General features: G+C 40.8%; 1 protein-coding gene across 2 annotated transcripts in view; it reads right to left on the bottom strand.

The window, feature by feature from the left end:
• Positions 1-3,284: 3,284 nt before the first annotated feature.
• Positions 3,285-22,987, bottom strand: part of LOC107711265 (collagen alpha-1(XI) chain-like) — a 70,372-nt gene continuing 50,669 nt past the window's right edge. Inside the window, exons 23-68 of one of the 2 annotated variants that reach the window (XM_016516229.1) lie at positions 22,474-22,527; positions 22,310-22,354; positions 21,907-21,960; positions 21,544-21,588; positions 21,009-21,062; positions 20,399-20,443; positions 20,129-20,182; positions 19,462-19,569; positions 19,323-19,376; positions 18,984-19,037; positions 18,848-18,892; positions 18,632-18,685; positions 18,496-18,540; positions 18,316-18,369; positions 18,184-18,237; positions 17,726-17,779; positions 17,483-17,590; positions 17,169-17,258; positions 16,928-16,981; positions 16,769-16,835; positions 16,296-16,336; positions 16,087-16,194; positions 15,953-16,006; positions 15,809-15,862; positions 15,614-15,721; positions 15,186-15,239; positions 13,194-13,247; positions 12,242-12,295; positions 12,004-12,057; positions 11,810-11,917; positions 11,685-11,738; positions 11,535-11,588; positions 11,395-11,448; positions 11,260-11,313; positions 11,060-11,167; positions 10,863-10,916; positions 10,660-10,713; positions 10,243-10,350; positions 9,740-9,793; positions 9,535-9,570; positions 9,213-9,266; positions 8,826-9,135; positions 7,961-8,073; positions 7,774-7,842; positions 6,878-7,111; positions 3,285-4,947 (exon numbers count right to left, since the gene is read on the bottom strand). In XM_016516229.1, coding sequence (XP_016371715.1) covers positions 4,801-4,947; positions 6,878-7,111; positions 7,774-7,842; positions 7,961-8,073; positions 8,826-9,135; positions 9,213-9,266; positions 9,535-9,570; positions 9,740-9,793; positions 10,243-10,350; positions 10,660-10,713; positions 10,863-10,916; positions 11,060-11,167; positions 11,260-11,313; positions 11,395-11,448; positions 11,535-11,588; positions 11,685-11,738; positions 11,810-11,917; positions 12,004-12,057; positions 12,242-12,295; positions 13,194-13,247; positions 15,186-15,239; positions 15,614-15,721; positions 15,809-15,862; positions 15,953-16,006; positions 16,087-16,194; positions 16,296-16,336; positions 16,769-16,835; positions 16,928-16,981; positions 17,169-17,258; positions 17,483-17,590; positions 17,726-17,779; positions 18,184-18,237; positions 18,316-18,369; positions 18,496-18,540; positions 18,632-18,685; positions 18,848-18,892; positions 18,984-19,037; positions 19,323-19,376; positions 19,462-19,569; positions 20,129-20,182; positions 20,399-20,443; positions 21,009-21,062; positions 21,544-21,588; positions 21,907-21,960; positions 22,310-22,354; positions 22,474-22,527 — 3,438 coding nt within the window. In that variant the 3' untranslated portion in view covers positions 3,285-4,800. Of the gene's footprint in view, positions 4,948-6,877; positions 7,112-7,773; positions 7,843-7,960; positions 8,074-8,825; positions 9,136-9,212; positions 9,267-9,534; positions 9,571-9,739; positions 9,794-10,242; positions 10,351-10,659; positions 10,714-10,862; positions 10,917-11,059; positions 11,168-11,259; positions 11,314-11,394; positions 11,449-11,534; positions 11,589-11,684; positions 11,739-11,809; positions 11,918-12,003; positions 12,058-12,241; positions 12,296-13,193; positions 13,248-15,185; positions 15,240-15,613; positions 15,722-15,808; positions 15,863-15,952; positions 16,007-16,086; positions 16,195-16,295; positions 16,367-16,768; positions 16,836-16,927; positions 16,982-17,168; positions 17,259-17,482; positions 17,591-17,725; positions 17,780-18,183; positions 18,238-18,315; positions 18,370-18,495; positions 18,541-18,631; positions 18,686-18,847; positions 18,893-18,983; positions 19,038-19,322; positions 19,377-19,461; positions 19,570-20,128; positions 20,183-20,398; positions 20,444-21,008; positions 21,063-21,543; positions 21,589-21,906; positions 21,961-22,309; positions 22,355-22,473; positions 22,528-22,987 lie in introns of both variants that reach the window. The other variant, XM_016516230.1, reaches the window with a different exon arrangement.

Raw genomic sequence — 22,987 nt, 5'->3', positions numbered from 1 at the left:
TTCCATGTGTTTTATTTCTCTAAGAATTGGCTGTGTGATGATGAGGAAATGCCTCCCCACTTATGACGTGCATTTGAAAAAGCAACACATGCCAAGCATCTTCCCGTGTAATGACTTGCTATGAGAACGGTTTCTAAACCTGTTGTCCAAAAAAAGAGAACCTTATAACTTGCTTTTACTTCACAACATTAGTCGAGTGTTTGAAATAACTTCCTTTTGTGATCTGATGTGGCTTCTTGTCACAGAATGAGGCAGAAAATATATTACATACTATAATAAAGGCTATGTCGATTAGCAATGGCTTACAAATATACTTAATCATTATGAAAATACCCGAGATGGCTTGAAGAACACAGCTAAACTATATATAGTGTTTATTGTCCCAACCTTTCATCATTCAAAATGCTTAATGTTATTTCTACTTTTTATTTAGTGACAGCGCTGCCTTTGTCCATATTAGGGATTTCCTGGAATGCCATCAGTTCTATTACTTCGGTGATGAATATGTGGATTTTATGTGCGAGGGCGCCCTCTGGCTATCAGTATGAATTAAACACATTGCATGTTTTTATAGTGCACAATAAACAATCCATCCTATTTTGGTTAAAAATAGGAAAAATAATACCTCTCTCAAAAGAAATTTTAAGTAGACATATAATAATCCCCGCTTTTTCCAGTGTACAGAAGTTTACAGCAGTTTTTTGTTGTTAATTTGTTGCAAAAAACGCTCTGATGTGCCAAGCCATCAGAACAGAACCAAATAGAAAATCATGGTTAAAAAAACTAGGTTTTGAACCATGGACTAACTGTATTGTTGCATCCCTAATACTTACATTACTTCACAACCAGTAAAATGTAGGTTATATATAGTATGAATGTGTGTAGTGTAAATGTCATTCAGATGTAATACTTTCATTGTTTTCATTGTCATGGAATTCACAAGTTCTCTTCTGCAGCACCATGGGATAGTAATGTTTTCACTGAATGTACATTTCAGAATCTTGCCAGTAAATATATAGTTAATTTATAGATATCGCCTACTTTTAAAATTTTTCACTACACTCTACACTCTTAAAAATAAAGGTTTATTGGCATCTATGGTTTCATGAAGAATCTTGAATATCCACCCCAGTGGGCAATTGATGTTGAAAAGCCATCAAATTGACGTCAAATATGCTAATCACACTGACGTCAAAAACTTGACATGACATTGATTTAAACTGAACATCAAACATATTGGCCTACATATACATTAAACCAATTTCAGTGTGGAATTATCTTCCTATTTTCACCCAATTACCACTGGAAGAAATTGCCATCCAAACTGAATTTAATGTTGCAGTATCGTGGTCGTCTTGACTAATATTTTACATTAAATTGATATCAAGGTGCCTGCTGAGATGGAACCTTTCCATTGCACAAAACGTTCTTTATAATTGGAAAGGGTTCTTCAGAATATTAAATAGTTCTTCACACTAAGAAAAAAATGGTTCTTTTAGGAACTGCTCACCGAAAGGTTCAAGGAACCAAAAATGAATCTTAAATGGCATTGCTGTAAAACAACAACAAAACAAACAAACAAAAAACACTTTGGAACCTTTATTTTTTAAGAGATTATATAGTTGGGAAGTACTGAATGCATATGCAGCCTTGCTCTCTTCAAACTGTGGCTTCACCATGACTGGCCATAGAAGAAGGGTTTACTCTAACATCTGCTATCGCACCCATTTGCATCGTGTTTTGAATTGTGTTTGGAACGAAGCGGCACACAAAATCAAGATTGCGCCACTAGAAGCGTTTGCGCTCACGTACTTGCATAGAGCATATCAAGCCTCAGAACTGACAGAGACATCAAATCAAGAGAGAGAGCATCTCACATTTGTTATTTGCAATCAGAGGTGAGAGATTGCATTTCGCTTCTGAATGCGATAATAAGGTGCTTCTAGGAGATGCGCTTGTTGTGCCAACAACATGAAGGCAATTTATTCACTTTCAAGAGGTGAGCGGGTATCTCTTACTGGTTTCAGAATGCTTCGTTTGTGTGCTTATAAATAATTGCAGAGGTTGAGAGGAGAAAAGAACAGCGCATTAGCAAAACACGCAGCAGAGAGGGACAAACGAAGGGGAGGTGAGCGGGGTGGGTTGCCAATTCCCTCCCCTATTTCATTGTGTCCCTCCGCAGATATGGTTAATTCTCCTTGGCTCACTTTTTAATCCAAAGCCATTTCATTATTTACGCACACAGGGCTGTCTGCTTCCCCTTCTCCTCGTGGTTCCTCTCCTGGGGAAGGAAACAAAAGTTAATTGAAATAAATGAACTGGGGAGTGAATCAGAGTTGATTACATCTGCGAGGTAGGAAGTGATGTTGATTACAAGTGCAGAGAGAGCGAAAGAATGTAGCTGCGGCTAATGAAGTGAACTTGTCTGTTGCCTTTACAGAAGACATCACAGTGCCTCTGATCCTCTCCAAAAAGACACTCGCCTCAGAACCTGAAAAATTGCTTGCACTCCGAAGACAATGAAAAGGTCTCCTTAAAAGAAAAGCATTTTTTAATTCGCTCACTTTTTCACAAATACAACTGTCAGGCAACAGATTAGTATTATCATTCATACTTTAGAAGAACTGTACACTATGTAAAATTAATAGCACAGACAATATACAAAGGAGGGTTCAGAGGTCAGGATGGGCAGGACTGAACTTAGTTTAGGAATAAGGATACTAGCCATAGCAACCAGGCCAATTAATATTTAACCATTCTGGGATTGTCCAATTAACAAATTTGGTTGTTCCACATTATGTAGTTTCAAATCTAGCAACCCCTGTCAACAGATAATAAATATTTTTGGTTTTAATATTTGTAAATAAATTGTAAAATGCTGTAAAATGTGTTTAATTTAATGTGCCGATTAACAGATTTAATAGTTTGCTTTATGTCAGTTCCAAATCAAAAAACATCCTTGTCTTAGTCTGTATTTTTGTCTTGCTTACCAGTACAAATATCGAAAAATTCTTAAATCAAGATAAATTTACTTGCAAAATGACATAAGAAGTCTTGTTTTCTGAGGAAAACTAAATTAATTGAGTTCATGTTTAAAACTAGAAAAATATCTGGCAATGGGGTCAGAAAAATAACAACTCAAACAAGATTATTTTTCGTACCCCAATGGAAACCAAAACTTGCTTAGTAAAAAAAAAAAAAAAAGGATGAACAAAACATGGTATGTCATGTACTGGGAAAGTAGACAAAAATACTGAGTAAAAAATATTTTTGCAGTATATAGTTAATATTAAAAATAATCAGTTTCTGTTTTCAGTTGTTTTTTTTTTTTTCAAATTGAGAAAATATAGTGTAAAATTGATCGCCATTGCTCAATAAACAGATTTGGAAGTTTCCTTTTCTCTTTTTTTCAATTTTAGGAGTAAACATTGTGTAAAATGCATTTATTCTCAGCATTTTTGTGTACGTCTATATAAATTGCCAATATATTATATACATATCAGCTTTACATCATTGGCATGCCTGCTCTTTACAAATGTATTTTGCACCATATTGGCTGTATATTACAGCACTTTTTTTCTGAGAGTGTTTATCTCCCTCCATTAGTATTAAGCACCACAGATGTCTTCCCTTTTCCTACCTCTGCCCCTGAGACAACAAGTTATCATTACACATAGCAAAAAAAGCAATACAAATCTCTTTAGCACCACAGTGGGAACACACAACAAACAAGACATATCAACACACATACACAGCACACAATACTCTGAGGTTGATGATCAGGAACATGGTAATCACAAATTCAAATATGAATGTGTTTACATAAAAAAGAAGGATAATTTAGTCAGTCTTCAGTGTAATGCTCGAATGACACCCCTCTCTCAATCCGACACAGTATTTTTCATTCAGTACCACATACATATATGAAGCAATTCAGCTGTGTGGAGCAAAGGTTGATAGTCTAGCACCATGGAAACATGGATCACTGACAGGCAAACACACTAGGCTGCCCACTAACAAGACAAGCAGCTTAAGTGAGCGGACTACTTTGCATATTAATAAGCAGCTGGGCTCCATTTGAGTCATGCACATAAACTGCTTTGCGTTTTGAAAAGCTTGGGCCTTATTTAACATTGTTTATGTATGAGCGTGCACTGATTAAAGATGAGTAACACTGCAAGTTTGATGCAACAGGGAATATCCAAGCGAGGAATTACAAACAGATCGGGGTGGTATTTTCTTGTCAAACTAGTAAAGAGGTATAACTTTGCCTCAGTTGGCATCACATTGCAGTCAAGGCAGGAAAATGGGTCTGAGAAATATTTGCTCTTCAATGTCAAAGCTGATCCCTCAAGTGGCAAATTAATTTCAAATCATCGCTATGAAATGAGACAAACAAATATGAGATCCCAGTCACAGGCTGTAAATTCAACATATATGCTACGGGCTAAAACGGTCTGTGGTGCAGATGACAGACAAATGATGTATTTGTTTTTCAGCCAGAGCAGTTCTGGGAACTCTAGTGGGTCACGCCTCATAATTTAATCCACAGGTGAGTACAGTATAAAGATAGACAGAAAATGAGATAAAAAAAAGACTTCCCTTTGATAAATGTGCTTAGTTTGTCCTGGTTGGCATCCTTGCGTAGCCACCATGGATTTTTGGGCTTTTGCAACCCACCAGATGTTCAAAAGTCATTTGGAAACATGCCACCAACCCCACCGTCTACATACTGCGTAATAAATAGCATTCGTGGCCTCATTGCTTTAGCTGGTGAGTTCTGTGATGAGGTGCTCTGTGTTAGCCATTAAAACACACTGGTCCAACATGGAAGCCAAACTTCTGGTTGTTATTCCCAAAGTCTGATACTGCCACATCTATGACCGGAAGAAGCTCTGATCGCGGAGAGTCAATCTGCAGCACGGTCCTCTCCTGACCCTTATGTGTCTGTGGGAAGAAAATAAAACGTGAGCTGAAAGAAGGCTTTTATAGTGTATTTTTGCTCTGGGGTGAATTGCTGAGTGTATCCCTGTGAGGTTCTTCTGCTGGATAAAGCATTAAACTCCTGCTGAAATAGGCTTATTTGGGTGCTATTTTAGAATTAGCGTGTTATGATTGTTTTTAGCTCCCCATTCTCCGCTGACGGAAGGCTAATTTGGTGATTCATTAAACTCAGAGAAACTAAGTGTGGGCGTTTTTTTTCTAAGGAAGTGTTAAACTAATACTTCCCATACAGACAAAATTACTGTTTACAAACAAACACACGATGACAGCATAACCAGGTTCTTTAGGCACCCCAGAAAAGAGCTGCTTTAGATTAGCACTTCATTTAAAGTAGCAAAAACATTGGTGGAGGTTTGGCCTTCTTTCGATTTCCATCATGATCAATGGATTAGGACTGTTGATTTAACTCGGGATTCGTGCACAAATGCTTTTCGTGAAAGGATATGCAGATTTAAATCCTGCAAATAAAATATGTTCATTTATTTTGAATGGAATACGTACAGTAACTATCGAAAAAATATGTTAAGTCTATAGCCCCTTTCACAAATAAAGAATTTACTGGAAAATTACCAGTAAATTGCTGTAAAGAGATCATGTGTGAATAGGACCTTTTCAAAAATACCGGTAAATTCGTTCCGGCAATTTACCGGTATGAGAAGTTGTAACATTGCAAGTAAATTGCCGGAATGATGCTGTGTGCAAACGCAGAATGAAGATTACCAGTATGAGAAAGTATGAGTTCAGAACACGCTGACATAAGACGTCCACTCTGGGCCGATCCAAAGCCGCTGAAATTCAAAATTCAACGGCTCTGAGCCAATCATAACCTTCTGACGCAGATGACGCATTTCCTCTGCGCTGCGTTGTTCGGTTTGAAGTCGTGATGTCTCTGGGCCAAAAGCGCTGCATGAATGTGAACGTTTGACACAAAAATTAAAACATCAACAAAAACACTGATCGCGTTTACCCCTCCATGTTTACAAACACAACGCCAGGAGGCGCAGTTGTTTAGAGGTCATTTACGTTTAATGATGTCACAGAATTTACCAGTAATTTTAATTTGTTTTTTTCCGGAAAAAGATGGAACGTTGTTGCCTGTTTTTTAATTACCGGTAAAGGCGTTCCTGTAATTTTATAGCAATTTACTGGTATTACTGTGTGAAAGGGGCTTATGTCACATTACCAATGTGGTCAAATGTATACTTGAGAAATAAAAGATGCATACAGTATAGCTCATTTGCTGGGTAGCCAAATATTTGTAGTTTTTACTTTTACATGCCTGATTTCTATTTAAAAATTGCACTATGTTTGAGGGTGTTATTCACTAACCTGTGGACAAACTGGTTGTCTGACAAACTAAAACACTGAATACAGTGTTTATACTATTTAAATACTATTTATATTATTCAAAAGTTTTGGGTCTATAAGATTTTTTAGAAAGAAATCTCCTACGTTTTACAAGGCTATATTTATTTGAGCAAAAATACAGTAAAAAACAGAAATATCATAGTAACATTAATATTATTTTTGTTTTCTATTGTAACATTTTAAGATATAATTTATTCCTGTGATGGTAAATTAATTTTCAGCATCATTACTCCAGTCTTGAGTGTCACATGATCCTTTGGAAATTATTCTATGCTGATTTGCATCTCAAGAAACATTTCTCATTATTATCAATGTTGAAAACAGTTGTGCTGAACAGCATTTATTTGAAATAGAAATCTTTTGCTACATAATAAATATTAATTTACTGCATCCTTGATGAATAAAATTAATTCCTTCAAAAAAAGTTCTTATTTGAACTGCAGTGCAGCTCAATATCAAAACCAAAAGCTGCTTATGTTAATTTCATAAATAGAAATCTCCTCACCTGACAACCATCATACAGTGCTGTGATAAAGGGCGATTTGGCTTGCGTCATCTCCTCGTCGTTGCTGCCGCGGAACCGTACGGCAAATTGATGGCTGTGGCTCATCACGTCGTACCAGCCGACAGAGTTCTGGCAGCTATAGGTGAAGGTCTGCATAGCTGTGGCACTGAGGAGCTTCAGGAAGGTCAGCTGGACCACAGGAACTGGATTTCCATCAGTGTCAATATAGGAGAACTGCAGCAATGGGGAATCATGGGTAAGGAGCACTCAGCTTAATCAAAGACAGTTCTTTAGACATATTTATTGCATGACATCCATACAAACTTGCTCACCACTCCTTGATTTTGTTTCTAATGAAGGCAGGAAAGAGTGACATCTGTCTGCCTTAATCTCTATAACAAGGTCAGATGTCACACCTTACGAATGAGCTCCGAGTGAAACAGGCTTTAGCTGTTAGTCTCAAGCATCATTTAATGAGTCAAGACGGATGGAGGTCGCTAGCGTGCACTCAAGAGAGTTTGGCCCGAGGCGTTTCAGATAGAGCCGCGTATAAATTCCGTCATATCCCTTTTCTAGACCAGACATACCATTTATTTTTTATTTTTATCGAAGACACACACCCATTGAGTGATGCATCTCAGTTGATTGTTTGACAGTTTAGAAAACCTCTTTCACCATGTTTCGCAGTTAATTTGACAGTAAAAATTCTATATAACAACTGGTCTATTTATTGCATCAGGCAGTATGTTTCTAACAAACTGTGGGGTGACAAAAAGAATTTTGAGGCCAAATGTTCTAAAAAAAAAAAGGTGTCTAGATTCAAACTTGGTGCTGCATGCATGTTGACACTCAAGAGAGTTAAAAGATGAAAGAAAAACATTTGAAGGGAAAAGCACCTGTTTGCCCTTTCTGTACTGGCTGTACCAACTGCCCGGTTTTTCTTTGTTCCAGGCGGCCAGCTTCACCTGTATTGAGAGATGAGAAGACAGATCAGACGTGTTTTTCTTCAGACTCCAGAAGGCCTGTTGAACTGAGACTGCAGGAAGACGTGTGTAGTGTACGTGAGTATGGTTTGAGAGTCACCATTTCAAATCGTTTATCAGGGTGCAGACAGGTCTCCCCCTCCGCAGTGAAGTTGCAGAAAACCTTAATGGAGTCTCGATGGCAGCCTTGGTTTGGGTCAATCCAATATTCACCTAAGAGGGGGTGGATTGCATAGTTTTTAAATACTCATTTAGCGGAGGAGAATAACATGGGGCAAATTCCCTAAATAGTCGCTTTCAGTATTAAACACACAAAGAGCACAAACACAGTTCTTTTCTATGTAAATTAGAATCATTAAAGATACTGCTAGTGCTATTTGCCAAGGTCATGTAGCATTCAAAATTGAGAATTCTTTTAAAATTACAATTCAATTCCTGAATTTAAATTGAAGTAGAATCAAAATGTATTGCATGAAAATGAAGACGTCCCTGTAGCTCAAACAGTAGAGTATGGCACTCGCAACACCAAGGTCATGGGCTCGATTCCCAGACAAGCATGAACTGACAAACTGTATGCCAATGCATAAATTCAAACAAATTGAAATTCAAAGAAACTACAATAAGCGCCATTTCTAATTTCCACATTCTGCATTTTTAAAAGCTTATTCAGGTATCTGGTGGAATGTAGTGATTCTATATAGTTCCATTGAAGTTTGTCAGATTGTGGTAGTCTGCAGCATCTTTTACAACCAAAGACTCTGAACTGACCTGCTTGATAGAGAATTGCACTATGCAAATTCTATTCAGCTTAGATTGTGCGCTGTTACCTATTTGCATAATTCCTTCAGTGAACAGGCAGCATGTGCAAATAAACCAAGACGGGCACAATTAGCAGGCATTCTTAGAGAATTCACCCCATCGAAGAAATTAATTAACTAATGGGAAATGTGTGTAAAATTCCTCACCATCTTTGTATTCTGGATGACACAACATCAGCTCCTTGCATGTGCGGGCAGGACTCTTGAAGGTCCCGAGTGGTTTTCTCATGAGCTCCACCTCTGTTTTCATTGAGTTGAGTGAAGCGAACACCTCCTCCGTGCCTTCTGGGTCATCCAGAGACTCGTCTGCCTGTAGGAAATCCTCCATGTTGAGCTGGACTGCTTCCTCGTCTTCGCTCTCTGCCCTGGCTCCGAGTCCTTGTCGGTTTGAGTGTCTCCTTCGCTTTTTACGTCCCTCTCTGAATGGCAGAGGCTCGATCATAGTGGCTGGTGGGCCCTAGAGAAACAGAGTGAGACATGAGGAGACAGGAAAACAGAAAGACAGAAAATTAAGGAGACATTATGATGGCCTACAGGTGGTCCAGTTGGGCCAGCAGGTCCTGGATCTCCTCTTGCACCGATGGCTCCCTTTGGGGGGAGAGAAACAGAAACAGTTTAGTCAGGCATCCCTAAAATTGGCACTACCCTCAAAGGCCCCTGCCAACTCAGTGCTTCATATGGCGATTCGTTCAGAGGGATTATCCAAGTTACAGCAGCAGGATGCAACTCAGGCACTGACAATGTCTTTCACTCAGGTTTCACAACAGAAGCAAAAGCTCAGATCAAAACAAACAAATACCATATAAACAGAGAGAGGCTGAAAAACAAGATTGCAATGAAAAATATATATACCGACCTGGTCTCCTTTAGATCCTTTCTCACCTATTGCACCCTACCAGTGAGAAAGAGAATAAAAGTAATGAAAAACAGGCAATATGATTCCGCAAATAAATTTAAACCTAACAGGTACCTTTAAAAGTAGTTGTTGTTCCACTATGAAACTAAGAGATAATCAATAAATTGAGTGAGAAAAATGAATGCATATAAAAATGGCAACTCACAAACAACCCAGGGGGTCCAGGTGGACCAGTCGGGCCGGGGGGACCACCAACACCCTATTATCAAGAAATCAAAATAACATTTTCTTTAAGACCATCATTATTAAAGGTAGTTAAGGGGGTATGTGTAACATCATTCTAATATATTTACATTGTAATCTCTATGGTGGCTACTGGTCATTCATGCTAACATTTGCCCATCAATAGACAAAATAGGTATTAAATTCAAATGCATCCTAACTTTCTAAGATATTGGCCATACAAGAAAATTATAGCTCAAAATCTATTTTTATTAAACATTTCTCATGAAACATTCCAACTTTTTTAATCGTCTTAGCATGTGCTCAGCGAATTTGTGATGTGCATTACAGTTGCCTACTCTATTTCTACGTACATTTTAATAAAACTCCAACAAAGAAAAAAGAAAAACTCCAACAAAGGCCATAAATCTAATGCTAATATACTATATAGTAAAAATGTTTATAATAGCAGAGATGTATACATACACCATCTCCTTTAGGGCCTTGTACTCCCTGATTTCCCGGCAGGCCTCGATCTCCTTTCTCTCCCATCTCTCCTGGAGGTCCAATCAGTCCAATCAGCCCAACATGACCCTACAAAGAACAGCAGAGCTAGACTAGTGCACTGAGCCATTACAGTTACCACATGCCATAATTTCGCAAACACAAGGACTTCACAATATTTCACAATGAGCACAGTGCCGGGAAGTTATGCTTTGAGAGTTTTATGCTTGGCTTTAGTGAGAGATGTAATCGTTGGTTTCAAGCTGTTCAGTTATGTTCCCAGCTCTCTCAAGCTGTATTGTTTGGGTTATGTGAAATGAGCTTATGTGAAACGAGCACATCTATGATGCAGTCAGGTATCATACCTCACAGTGTCGAGTGTTTATGATGCTCTCATACCTTATCTCCTTTAATGCCGGGATCTCCTTTCAGTCCTGGTAATCCAGCTGGACCCTATATAAAGCAAAGCCAGTCACAAAGTTCAATTTCATTTTGAGGCAGAATTTGCTACAAGCCCAAAATAATTAGTCTTCTTTTCTTAGAGCAGCATTTGATACAGTTGTAGATTGATATGGGAGAGAAAGAAGTGGTGAAAACCCTACCATAGGTCCTGGGGGTCCCGTTTGCCCTGGGGGCCCATTTAACCCTTGCTCCCCCTTAAAAGGACCAAGCAGAGTAGTAAGTTCAAGATAGATTAAGCGTCAGAGATATCAGTAATAAGAGTGGGTAAGTCACATTGTTCGATATCTGCTATCAATAGCAGATTGGTATACTGTAACATAGATGAGCTTAGACTCACAGCAGAGCCTGGAATCCCACGCAAACCCTCTGGACCAGGGTTTCCAGGGTGTCCCTGTGGTCCAACAGGCCCTGTTTTTCCCATTGGACCCTCGGCACCAGCAGAACCCTAAAGAAGATAAACATGACAGTTGTCCTTGTGTAAAACTATGCCATGCTATATACGAGAGTTTACATGAAGATTTATTATAAAAGACTCACCTTTGCCCCCTTTTTTCCCTGTTTCCCTTCTTTTCCCTCAGGGCCTACATGACCCTGTGTAGAAGGAGACTAGTGATTAGATTACAGAGTTTTTTTTATAGTATGGGATTCATTCAGTAAACAATCGAATCCCACCCTCCTTCCAGGTGGCCCTGGAGGGCCAGGCTCTCCTGAGGCTCCTGGGGGTCCCTGTTCAAAACAGAATATTTACTTGAATTAGTTTCACAAATGTATCATTACATTGATATCTCTAAGTGCTTGAATACTCTACTTACAGCTTTGCCAGGTTCGCCATTATCCCCTTTAGCTCCCGGGCCACCATCAATACCCTACAACCACAAATTATATTCAAATCACCATGTGAAATTACCATCAAAATGTATCAATCTTGAAGCTTGAATTGATGCAGGTGTTGCTGCACTTACATTAGCACCTGGCTCTCCAGGGGGTCCCGCGTCTCCAGGAAATCCAAGGGGACCCTATTGAGGAAAATGGATGGTGTCAGAGTAAAAATATCCTGACAGTTTTAACTATGGGAATAGTTACTCACTAGGTGTCCTTTGGGTCCATCTGATCCAGGTGTGCCTCTGATTCCTGGGGGTCCTGCAGCCCCAGGGGGGCCAGTATCACCCTTCTCGCCCACTTCACCTTTGTCTCCCTTGACATTAAAGCAACAGGGTGCTTAGTGATACATGGGGGATCAAAGACTAATGAGAAAAGAGGTAACAGGAAGAAATTACTTACAGGGGGGCCGGTTTCGCCCACATTTCCTGGATTCCCTGCTTCTCCATCCTCACCCTAGATAGAGAGCAAAAGAGACCGACAAAGAGAAGAAAGCAAAAAGAAAGAAAGCGACCATCCATCATACTAAGGCTTACATGTTTACGTAGTTACAGAGGCAGCACCCTCCAACAAATAAACACAACCTCCCCCATAAATCACAAAAAAACTTGTACATAAACACAGTGAGAAAGAGGTCTACCTTGTCTCCCACCATTCCTGGCTGGCCCACTCCGCCCGGCATGCCCTGAGGACCCTTGCCACACAGAACAAAACTGAGTCAGTTTCATACATAATGCATGCAAGGCTGTCTCCTCTACTTGCAGACTGTTGACATTACAGTGATGAGATTACAGACTACCGAGCATGGTCTCTGTGTATATGCAATCATATTTTATTAAGCTAAAACGCCATATTGTTCAGCCTTCTCCTGGCTGAGGCGTTTATGGCTGCAGTGGCTGAGTATGAATATCTCAAATGAGTCTAAACTGAAGTGGCTGCCCTGGTCTCTGGAGTCTCTCTGCTGAGTGCCTTTAAGTGAGGTGCACACATGAAGCCAAATAGATGACCAGCACATGCTTACTGGCCGCTTTTCATACGATGGCCACAATGAGCCCCGGTGCACAACTCTTCTCCTCTCCCGCTCTGTGAGAGTGCTGGAGTACGGGTCAATGCCGCGTCTGTCTCGGTTCTCTCACTTTTCAATTATTAACACATGGGAGATGTTCAAAGGCGGCCATTAATAGAGGTAAATATAACTCCCTCTCCGGGATGATAGTCTAATATTCCTTAATCATTCATAGAGAAGTAAATATAACTCTTGCAGAAGGATCATATCCCACTTCTTGTTAATAATTTAACGCTCAAAATCAGCAGAGGGTGGGCAGAAAGAGATATGGGGGGATGAAAGTCTGAGGAAAGAGAAATGAGGTGTCGTATGCGACCTCATAACAGCCTGGGGGGGGTTTCATCTGCGGTACGGCAGAGTGTTGATACACAGGACGGGTTCTTTGGAGTCGTGAAACAAAGACTCCTCATTATGTCTCAGTAGTACTGGGACAACAGTCCCTAATCAGTGCTAATCTACTGTCCTGCACTTGAACCCTACTGCACAGGAGGTTGATAGACAGGAAGGAAAACACAAACACACTTACCTCTCCCCCAATGGGTCCCTGGGGGCCACGCGGGCCATGTTGTCCTGGAGGGCCCTGATGACAAGCATAAAGATTAAGCAATTCCCACATATCATTAGACATGTACTCTCTCTTTCGCTCTCTCTCCTCCTCTTCTTGTACACAATCAGCACCTTTCTCTGTGTTTTTTTGTACATCTCTGACATGGTGGTGACAGGCTATTACGGGCAGTGCTGATTCCCTCTCTGTGTGCTGTGTCTGCGTTTTAATGAGGACCATCTCACTTCTCCATTCTCTGGTTACACTGCATGAATTCTCAACTCCTGAGGCACACCTCTTATTGCTGCGGAGGGCGGAACACGAGCCATTAATCAAACTGGCCAAAACCGTTGCTAGCACGCCGCACGCGGTCTCCACCGAGAGATATTAGTGCAGCACGAAGCATCCAGCTGGATAGACTACAGCGAGGATCAACACCAAGGCTGAGTGTGTAGTCTCAAAAATATACAATACCCCACTCTCCAGAATCCATCACAGAGGCTTAACACAAACTGGTACAGCGAAAATGGGAAATTCAGTGGCTATGCATTAGGGCCTGGAAATCCCATGATCCATGGCATTCACTCATGGATGAGATGTTCCCAGTGAGGTCTTGTGGCTTTGTTTTTGCCCGGTTTTGATGCACTTCATCTAATTGTGCAAGTGTGTGGAACCGTTGAGAATCTTGTTTTGCATTCCTTCATGGTTTATGGAGCCGGGAGAAGACTGTCACAAAGGAGTGCGCTCATTAGACAGCCCAGGCTCACGGTAATCTGATTAGCAGCTGTCACGCTGCCTTCCACTTCAGAACCAGCATCACTCTCTCTCTTCTGTTACTCTCGGCTCACACGGGTCTGACACTTATACACTCACACACATGAATGATGCCCTAGTCTCACACGGCTTCTCTCATGGTTTCCTCATCTTTCACTTTATTATAGTTCTCTACTGACTCTCATCCTACAAACACAGTCCTGTTAAGAGAAATGCTGTGCGGGTTTGGAACGTTGGACTGACTTAACGGGATACTCGAGTGAATGATTGTTTTTTCATGAACAAGTTTGTACCACAAACTACTATTTTATGTTAATGTAATAAATGTGTAAATGTGAGTTGTGCTTGAGGCTCCAGGAACAAGTTTGGGAACCACTGGCTTAGCAAAGCAACAGCACTCTTCTCTTTGACAAGTGACATGATTTCAGTAATCATTCAGGTTTGGGACCACTTGTGTGTAGAAGTACTTCTGAATTTTCCTTTCTTTTGGAGAATTTAAAATTTCCATTTCTATATTTGCAGTTTTTGAATTTGAAGGTAGCACATCAGATGCAGAATTTAAATTTGTATTAAGGGTAGTATTAAAATAAATAGAAAAATGTCTCTATATCAGTAAGCACTGTTGAACTTCCTCAAATGCCTCAATTGTAGAGCTGGGTGTTAAGAAATTTGTTCTTTTTTAAATTTATATATGAAGAGTTCAGAAGCAAAAAGCCTCTAAGTGCCACTTGAAATTTTCTTCTAAAATGAGCATTTTTCTCAGGCTCCTATGTTTATGTTCAGTCATTTCACTGTAATGGCAATGAAGAGAACCTATTCATTGCCATTAAAGTGAAATTACTGAACCTTCACATAGGAGCCTAATAAAAATGCTCATTTTAGAAGAAATTTTCAAATGGCTTTTGCATCTGAACTCTTCATATACTTTTTTCATATCTGACCATTTAACAGAACAAGGTGGAAGAACACTTCAACTCAACTATGATCAGTTCAAATCCGAATATTCCTCCTGTGGTGTGTGACAATTTCAATTAAAAAATCCAACTCAACAACTGGAAAAGAGATTTTTTTTTTTTTAATACTGAATTTTTCCCAAACTTGCTGCATGCAATGTGTAGCATTTAGGGGTATTAGACAGGCTAAAAACGTATACTAGAGGCATAAAATTCATACGAGGAGTTTATGAAATGCACATCTTACCATAGCTCCAACATGGCCACTCTCTCCCTTCTCTCCAGGGGGTCCTGGCATTCCCTAAATAAACACATTTACATCTAGAGTTATACAGTTTCGAAATTAAGGTGGATTAACCCCCTCAATGAACTGTGAAAACTATGTCCCATCTGGATATAGATGAACTAAGATTTTGCAAACAGTGCATTCATGCATGCAGTCAATAAATAAGGACATCTGGAACTGACAGAATGCTCAACATGTAACAACTCAGGGATGCAGACTTAAAAATGGCAGTCTATTTGCAAAAATGTCCACAAAACCAACAACCTTCTGTTATTGGCTGTATTTTTATAGCCCCAACTTTGATTTCATAGGTTTTGTTTGGTTTAACTCTAGAGTCACACTGCGGAAAGATGGTCTGAAAAGTCATATGTATGTGGCATATGCTGTACCTGCAACCCTGGTGGTCCAGTTGCCCCTTTAAAACCACGAGGACCTTCATCTCCTTTAGGGCCGTACATTCCTTGCTGTCCCCGGGGCCCTGGCTCTCCATCCAGACCCTGAAAGAGATATCAGCGCTGACTGTGAACACACAAAGAATTCCAATCACCCTCACATTGGGTCACGCACACCACACTCATACATACTGGTGATCCTGGCTGTCCAGGAGGTCCTTGGCTCCCAGGCGGCCCTGGGGGACCCTGTGAGATAAATTACAGAGATACGTGATACGTTCCTCTAATGAAAGTTTATGTAATATTCAGCACTTATGACAAGATAGAGATACTAACCCCCTCTCCCTTGTCTCCTTTGCTGCCTTTCTGTCCTGGTCCTCCTGTCTCCCCCTGAAAAACATGCCCATAAATAACAAGCAGTATGAGCACACAAGCATGAGCAACTGATGAAAAATGAGTCAAAGCTGTACCTTATCTCCGTCCTCTCCAGGTGGACCAGGTGACCCTGCAGGACCAGGTAATCCCACAGGCCCTTGTTCTCCATCTCGCCCAGCAGGACCAATTGAACCTTTCTCACCCTGAAGAGGAACAGAGGTAATTGGTCATTACTCTTAAAGCTACTCTAGCACAGTAGTAAATCTTCTCATTTCACAGAGTAAAATATCCTGTCGACACTCACCGGCTCGCCCTTCTCTCCCATTGGCCCAGGGGGGCCGACACCTCCCGTACGACCAGGCTGACCAATGGCACCTGCAGGTCCAGCAGGTCCTCTTTCTCCTGTGGCACCCTGGACAGACAAAGGAATGCAACATTTTAGTTAGGGGAAGTATATAGAGTAAAACACAAAGGAGGAAAAAGGACAATGGAAAGAACACTTACTATTGGTCCTGCAACACCAGGGGGGCCCTCCCCACCCTTCAAACCTGCAGTACCCTAATAAAACATAAATGCAAGACAGTAAAGATGAGATATATTTTAAAAAATCCTACAGCATTAGCCATCTGCCTATTTGTAAAAAGCCTGCATTCATATTGAAATAGTTGTCACTTATGTAAAGACAACAGCCATCACAGTAGGAATTATAAGAAGATATTCTCTCAGATGTGCTGAGGTATGTTACCGGAGTGCCAGGTGGCCCAGGGGGGCCGACACCTCCCGTACGACCAGGCTGACCAATGGCACCTGCAGGTCCAGCGGGTCCTCTTTCTCCTGTGGCACCCTGGACAGACAAAGGAATGCAACATTTTAGTTAGGGGAAGTATATAGAGTAAAACACAAAGGAGGAAAAAGGACAATGGAAAGAACACTTACTATTGGTCCTGCAACACCAGGGGGGCCCTCCCCACCCTTCAAACCTGCAGTACCCTAATAAAACATAAATGCAAGACAGTAAAGATGAGATATATTTTAAAAAATCCTACAGCATTAGCCATCTGCCTATTTGTAAAAAGCCTACATTCATATTGAAATAGTTGTCACTTATGTAAAGAAAACAGCCATCACAGTAGGAATTATAAGAAGATATTCTCTCAGATGTGCTGAGGTATGTTACCAGAGTGCCAGGTAAGCCTCTTTCTCCTCTGAATCCATGACGTCCAGCAGGACCACTCTTCCCGGGCAGCCCTGCAGGGCCTGGATCTCCCTGGAGACCAGAGAACACAGAAAGATGGATCTATGTTTCCACAACGCTCTCACTCATTAGGAGTCATCCATCACTCTTTATAGGCTCTGAGCCATGCTGGGAGCTCTATTCATATTGAATGAGCAGAAACATATGGAGTGTAATGAGCAATGTAACTTATAACTAGATGAATGTGTTTGGTGTGTTACATGATGATGATGATGATTTCAACGCTGATATCTAACCTTGGCTCCCTCTTTGCCTGTGACTCCTGGTAGACCTTGCTCTCCAGGAGGTCCTGGGGCACCCGGATGTCCCCTGTCACCGGTGGGGCCAGTCTCCCCAGTCTTTCCCTGGAATAGAAGATAAGTGAGACAGCTTTATTAGATCAGATCAAACATTCATAAATGTTGCATAGCTTCATGGAACTGAGCGAAGACCATGAAGCAGGAAGGCATTGTTCATCCAAGCCTGTGTGATCGATTTACCTGTGGGCCAACCACTCCAGCAGGCCCAGGGGGTCCAGTCTTTCCTTGAAATCCCTGTATGAAAAAACTTGAATGTGAAAATGGTTTTTCCCACTGCTTATAAAACAACTAATTACTATTCAGTGTATCTAGTTATGGAAATTAATTTAAAGCCCAAGATGGGCCCTGTCCCAAATGCTGTCCTCATGATGTGATGCTATATAAAATGTCAGGTAGTAGTTCGCTGTGAAGTCTGCACTAGCTCAGTACTAAGGGCAAATAGTGGCTCTTAAAAGCACTTGTGAGTAATTAAATGACAAGTGGGATATACAGTGGTCTTATTTGTCATTTTACGATTCAGAAGGCTGCTCACAAGTCACATCAAATGTGTCACCAGTCCACATCAATCGCACCATTTGGGACATGACCGTGGTTACCTTTCTCTGAAACGATTCTTTTTAAAATATGAACTGACTCACCGGCTCTCCCCGTTGGCCTGGATGACCTGGCAACCCGTCCTTTCCTGGAGGGCCCTTAAAAGAAAGGACAAAAAACGTTAGAGATATCCTTTCATTCTCTCAAAGAGTTTTCTTTCTTTGCTGGTCACTTACGTTTGGTCCCTTTGGCCCGGCTTCTCCATCGCGTCCTTGTGGACCTTGAGGGCCCTGAAGCAGAGCGGAAGAAACACTGTTATTCATTTATCTCCGGCAATGAAAAGAAATGTGAAATCTCACATTAGTCTGGTAGATTGACCGTGTAATATGAGGAGAATTGTAATAGATAACACATACTCTCTCTCCTGCGGCACCTTGTGGGCCATCATGACCAGCAGAGCCCTGTGCATAAGACAAAGAAAGGGATGCCACATGAATTTAAACACATACAGGACCACCTTTTAAAAGGGAATCTATAGGATGGATTTCTTACCTTGGCTCCAGGCTTTCCTGTCGGTCCTCTTGCTCCTCTTCCCCCACGTGCACCCTACAAACAACAGGAAGCAAACACATAAATATGCTTATAAAGGGTGCATGATTAAAACAATAGTTCAATCAATTATTATCAACTGCTCCTTTAATAATCCCTGTATGTGTTTTTAGTAATACAACAGAGGTTTTATTTTTCATGAGCATGCTTAAGACTTACATTTGGACCTCTTTCACCATCGGGACCAGCCTGTCCAGCAGAACCCTGTAAAGAAAGCATATAAAAATGAGCACACACACATTGATGCAGCAGGGTATGTGTAGTTCATCGACTGCTGTACCATTGCACCTCTTACCCTCTTTCCTTTCTCTCCTTCCACCCCAGCTGTTCCAGGAAAGCCCACTGATCCCTGTGGACCGACGCGAAGGTTAGTCAATTACCACATTCCATTCATTAATCAACCTCTACTTTTAATTAACCACAAATTAACCTCTGAAGTCCCATGACCATAACTAAGCTAAATAATAATTGTAGTTTCAGATAAGCTATTAATAAAACAGCCTCTAAATGGCCATTAATCATCCTCAGTAAAAATGTAATCTTGAAATATTAATATACCATGACTGAGACCTGCGGCTTTCAGATTTCGGTAAAAAAAAATAAGGTTATTGTTATTTCAATGATAATGCTTTACCTTGGAGCCTTGCCTGCCGGGATATCCAGGCAATCCTGGAACACCAAGTTTGCCCTACACATGGAATGAGAAGTCAGGAAAATAAAGGCAAACAAAAATAATTGGAATATAAACAACACCCAATAGAAGCAGCAATTACCTTATCTCCAGCAATGCCCGCAGATCCAGCCTCTCCCAGGGATCCTGACTGACCCTTCGGCCCTTCTTGTCCATCTTCACCATGACTTCCAGGAGCCCCATTATCACCCTGAGCATGCACACACACAAGTTATGCCATCAAAAAATATAAATTTTCTGAAGAAACTGAGAGTGGTTACCACCGTTTTTTGTATGTTTTGGGCAAAATACCTTTCCTCAACAAGCTGCATGATATGAAGTGTAACTTGCGTCAATAGCACAAACAGTGTGGGACCACTCAAACATTGTAGTTTAATACTTAATCCAATGAAACACTTTTAAGCAATAATGATGTTTGTTTTACAGTTTTTTACGATTGTTTACACACTAAAATAAAAACACAGCAGTGTGAAACTGGCTGCAATAGTGTCTGATCATTGAGGACTGTGTTGGTTAAATGAAAACTAATAGCATTTTCACAAATATGTGTATATGTTTTGACTGAAGGGTGTATGTTTTGACTGAAGTGTGTCATTTTGCAAACAATCTAGGAATTATGCAAATTGAGTGTGGTGTTTGGATAATTGTGCTTATATTGTGAAAAAAAGAACTCGGTTTTCAAAATTGCGTGTAAACAATTGAAAAAAACTGTAACAAGCACATTATTCGGGCTGAATAGAAAGACTCACTCTGTCTCCTTTGATGCCCATGTCACCCTTGGCCCCTGGGAAACCTTCTTCACCCTGTAACAGACAAAACAAATTCAATTAGCCGGAAATACCTTGAAAATCCTCCACATACATGTGCAGCATGAAAACATAGATGCACTCAAGAAGCCAAGAAAATCATACATCCTGTGATAAAGCACTGTGCTTTATCACTACATTGATAACTGAATGTGTCTTCTCTTCCCATGGCTTTGTTATGCGAAAACAAGTGGATTATGTTTTTTCTCTTACCTTCTCCCCCTTGCTACCCTTCAGTCCCCTCACTCCATCTGCGCCCTGTTAGAAAATAACAAAATATATCAGTGTGTGCCGCAGGGATCTATGCACATCTCCAAACCTCAGGTAGGAAACATTCACCTGAAAGGCAGAATCTCAGATAGGATGTCTTGACATGAATACCAGCACTGACTGTTTAAAGTAATAAAAGTCAAGGCTTACAAAATGCTGGAGGTCAGACATACAGTAACAAATAAAAACACCATTGTGACAGAATATAGACACAGACGATAATAATCTGGATGACACCTTCAGAGTAGATTTATGTGGTATCGGGATAAATCCATTTTTTATTCCTTGACCACATGCTGAAGGCATCAAACACTTCCACACAAACAAGCCCAGACAGCTTTAGTTTTCCTCCTTGTTGCGTTTTCGACTGTCCATCACGAGTGCTGCGCACTGTCAAGGTTTTTACCGGGGAGAATTAAACTGGTCTACCTGAGCCAGTTGTCTGCCATTCACCCACAGTCGGACTGTCAATCAAAAGTCCGCCATCCTAGACAGGATGTCTTTGAGTGGCTTTGGAGCTAACCGTACAAGCTGCGATCTCAAAACTGCTCACCTTGACTCCACGGGGCCCGGGATATCCAACCGGCCCTTGTGCTCCTGATAAACCCTGAATAGAAAAAGAGACAATGTTAGTTTAGTGAAGGGGAAAGCACTGCACTAACAATACCCTGTCATTTATCTATGATTAAACTATTGCGGCCCATGTGTGCCAACGACAATGCGTTAGCATGAATGCTTGGTGATGATGACGCAGCACAAGGGTACATTGGTGAAAATGAAACAATGACTGCACAATGGCGATGGCTTGATTCAAGTGTGCAATTACTGCGATAGCGCACACATAAAAGCACGCCGTTATGCTTTGTGAACGGTGATAATTTAGCGACTGCAGCTGGAGCGCCTGTAACAAAAGGCTTCAGACAGAGGGAACCATGAACAGGGCAGTGCTTTTCTGCGTGGTGACGCATTTAGACTCTTGGCTCTCTCTGTTTCCTCTTCAAATTTTCACCGCTTATTCAGGTCAGTGGAGCAGCAATGTGTGTGTGTGTGTGTGTGTGTGTGTGTGTGTGTGTGTGATTGTAACCCACCTGGTGTCCTTTCTCCCCAGGGGGTCCCTCTCTTCCAGGATGACCCTGTGATTTGAACAGGATAACCAGGTGTTAGCATGACAGCAGGCTGATTAGGGGACATCCTGTTTCTGTGAGAGAGCTAATGAGCCAACACAAAGGCCAGGCCTGAACTAAAGACTCTGCATCATCACTTTTTCAGCATTCTGTGCATGAGAATTATGCTGTGAAGATTTATTGGGAACGTCTGTGATAGCGGATGAAATTCGCCAATGCGTATGTGTCCGTATGCGCCATAGTGTCCCCTGCTGGCTGGTAGAGATGCTTAATAAATAAAACAAATTAAAATTCAGTCCTGTGATAGTTTTGGAGAACAGTACTTACTGGAGGACCATCAATCCCAGGAAGGCCCTGCATTCCAGGTTTGCCCTCAGGGCCCTGTTTGAAAAAGCACAAATAAACACACACACACTCAATATTAAATCCTCTGAACCAAACCACAAACCAAAACCTTATTTATACCCAGCATGCCCAGCTTGTTAACTGCAATCAATATCCATAATGTGCTTAGGCATATTTGAAAGAAGATGTGTGTGCGTGTGTACGTGAGGTTTTGCTATTGATAATCTGTCTAGATTCATATGGAAATCTGAATAAAAGCACACACACTAAGACGCTCACTCGCCCACACTCAACGCTTCTTTTCAAATGCTCATCTACTAAGGGGTCAAAGGTCAGTGCGTTATTTCGGTTAAAACATAAATAAAGCAAGACTTGTAGAGTTTACCTTCTCTCCTGGCAGGCCTATAGGCCCCTGTGGACCAGGGAAGCCCTGAAAAACAACATAATTCTTCATTTAAAGGCAAAAGTGTTTGTTTTGTTCTAACAGTGCACATTTGCATTGCTGGCATGGCTTCAATACATGGTACTGGAGTGTAGATAGATGTATACCTGTATGCCTGGGTTCCCCTGTTGTCCTGGAGGTCCAGGCTCACCAGGTGGTCCCTGTAAAATGGTGAAAAAGTAATCAGTTTTGTGTGGTAATGATAATAATATTTTTAAAGACATTAGTTTAGGATGTCTTCAAGTCCTCCTGGGAAGTTTCTACTTGGTTTGCAAGTTTAATTATGACTGTGTGCGTTCAAGTTATTTAAAATGGACATTGTGGGCTATTTCATTTTTATTTCTTTATTTCACTTTTTTAAACAAAAAGATTTGTTGGTCTAGTACCACAAAATCAAGGGCAAAGGATCTGCATTATTGGTGCTTTAAAGGGATAGTTCACCCAAAAATGACAATTCTGTCATTAATTACTCACCCTCATGTTGTTCTAAACCCGTAAGGCCTTCGCTCATCTTCGGAACACAAATTAAGATATTTTTGATGAATTCTGAGAGCTCTCTGACCATCCCATAGATAGCAATGTAATTACCACGATCAAGGTCCAGAAACGTAGCAAGGAGAT

This window comes from Sinocyclocheilus rhinocerous, unplaced genomic scaffold (assembly GCF_001515625.1).
Source record: "Sinocyclocheilus rhinocerous isolate Xijiao unplaced genomic scaffold, SAMN03320098_v1.1 scaffold115, whole genome shotgun sequence".
Taxonomy (NCBI): Eukaryota; Metazoa; Chordata; class Actinopteri; order Cypriniformes; family Cyprinidae; genus Sinocyclocheilus; species Sinocyclocheilus rhinocerous.
Note: the sequence above shows the minus strand (reverse complement) of the source record. Positions and strands in the feature narration are given on the sequence as shown.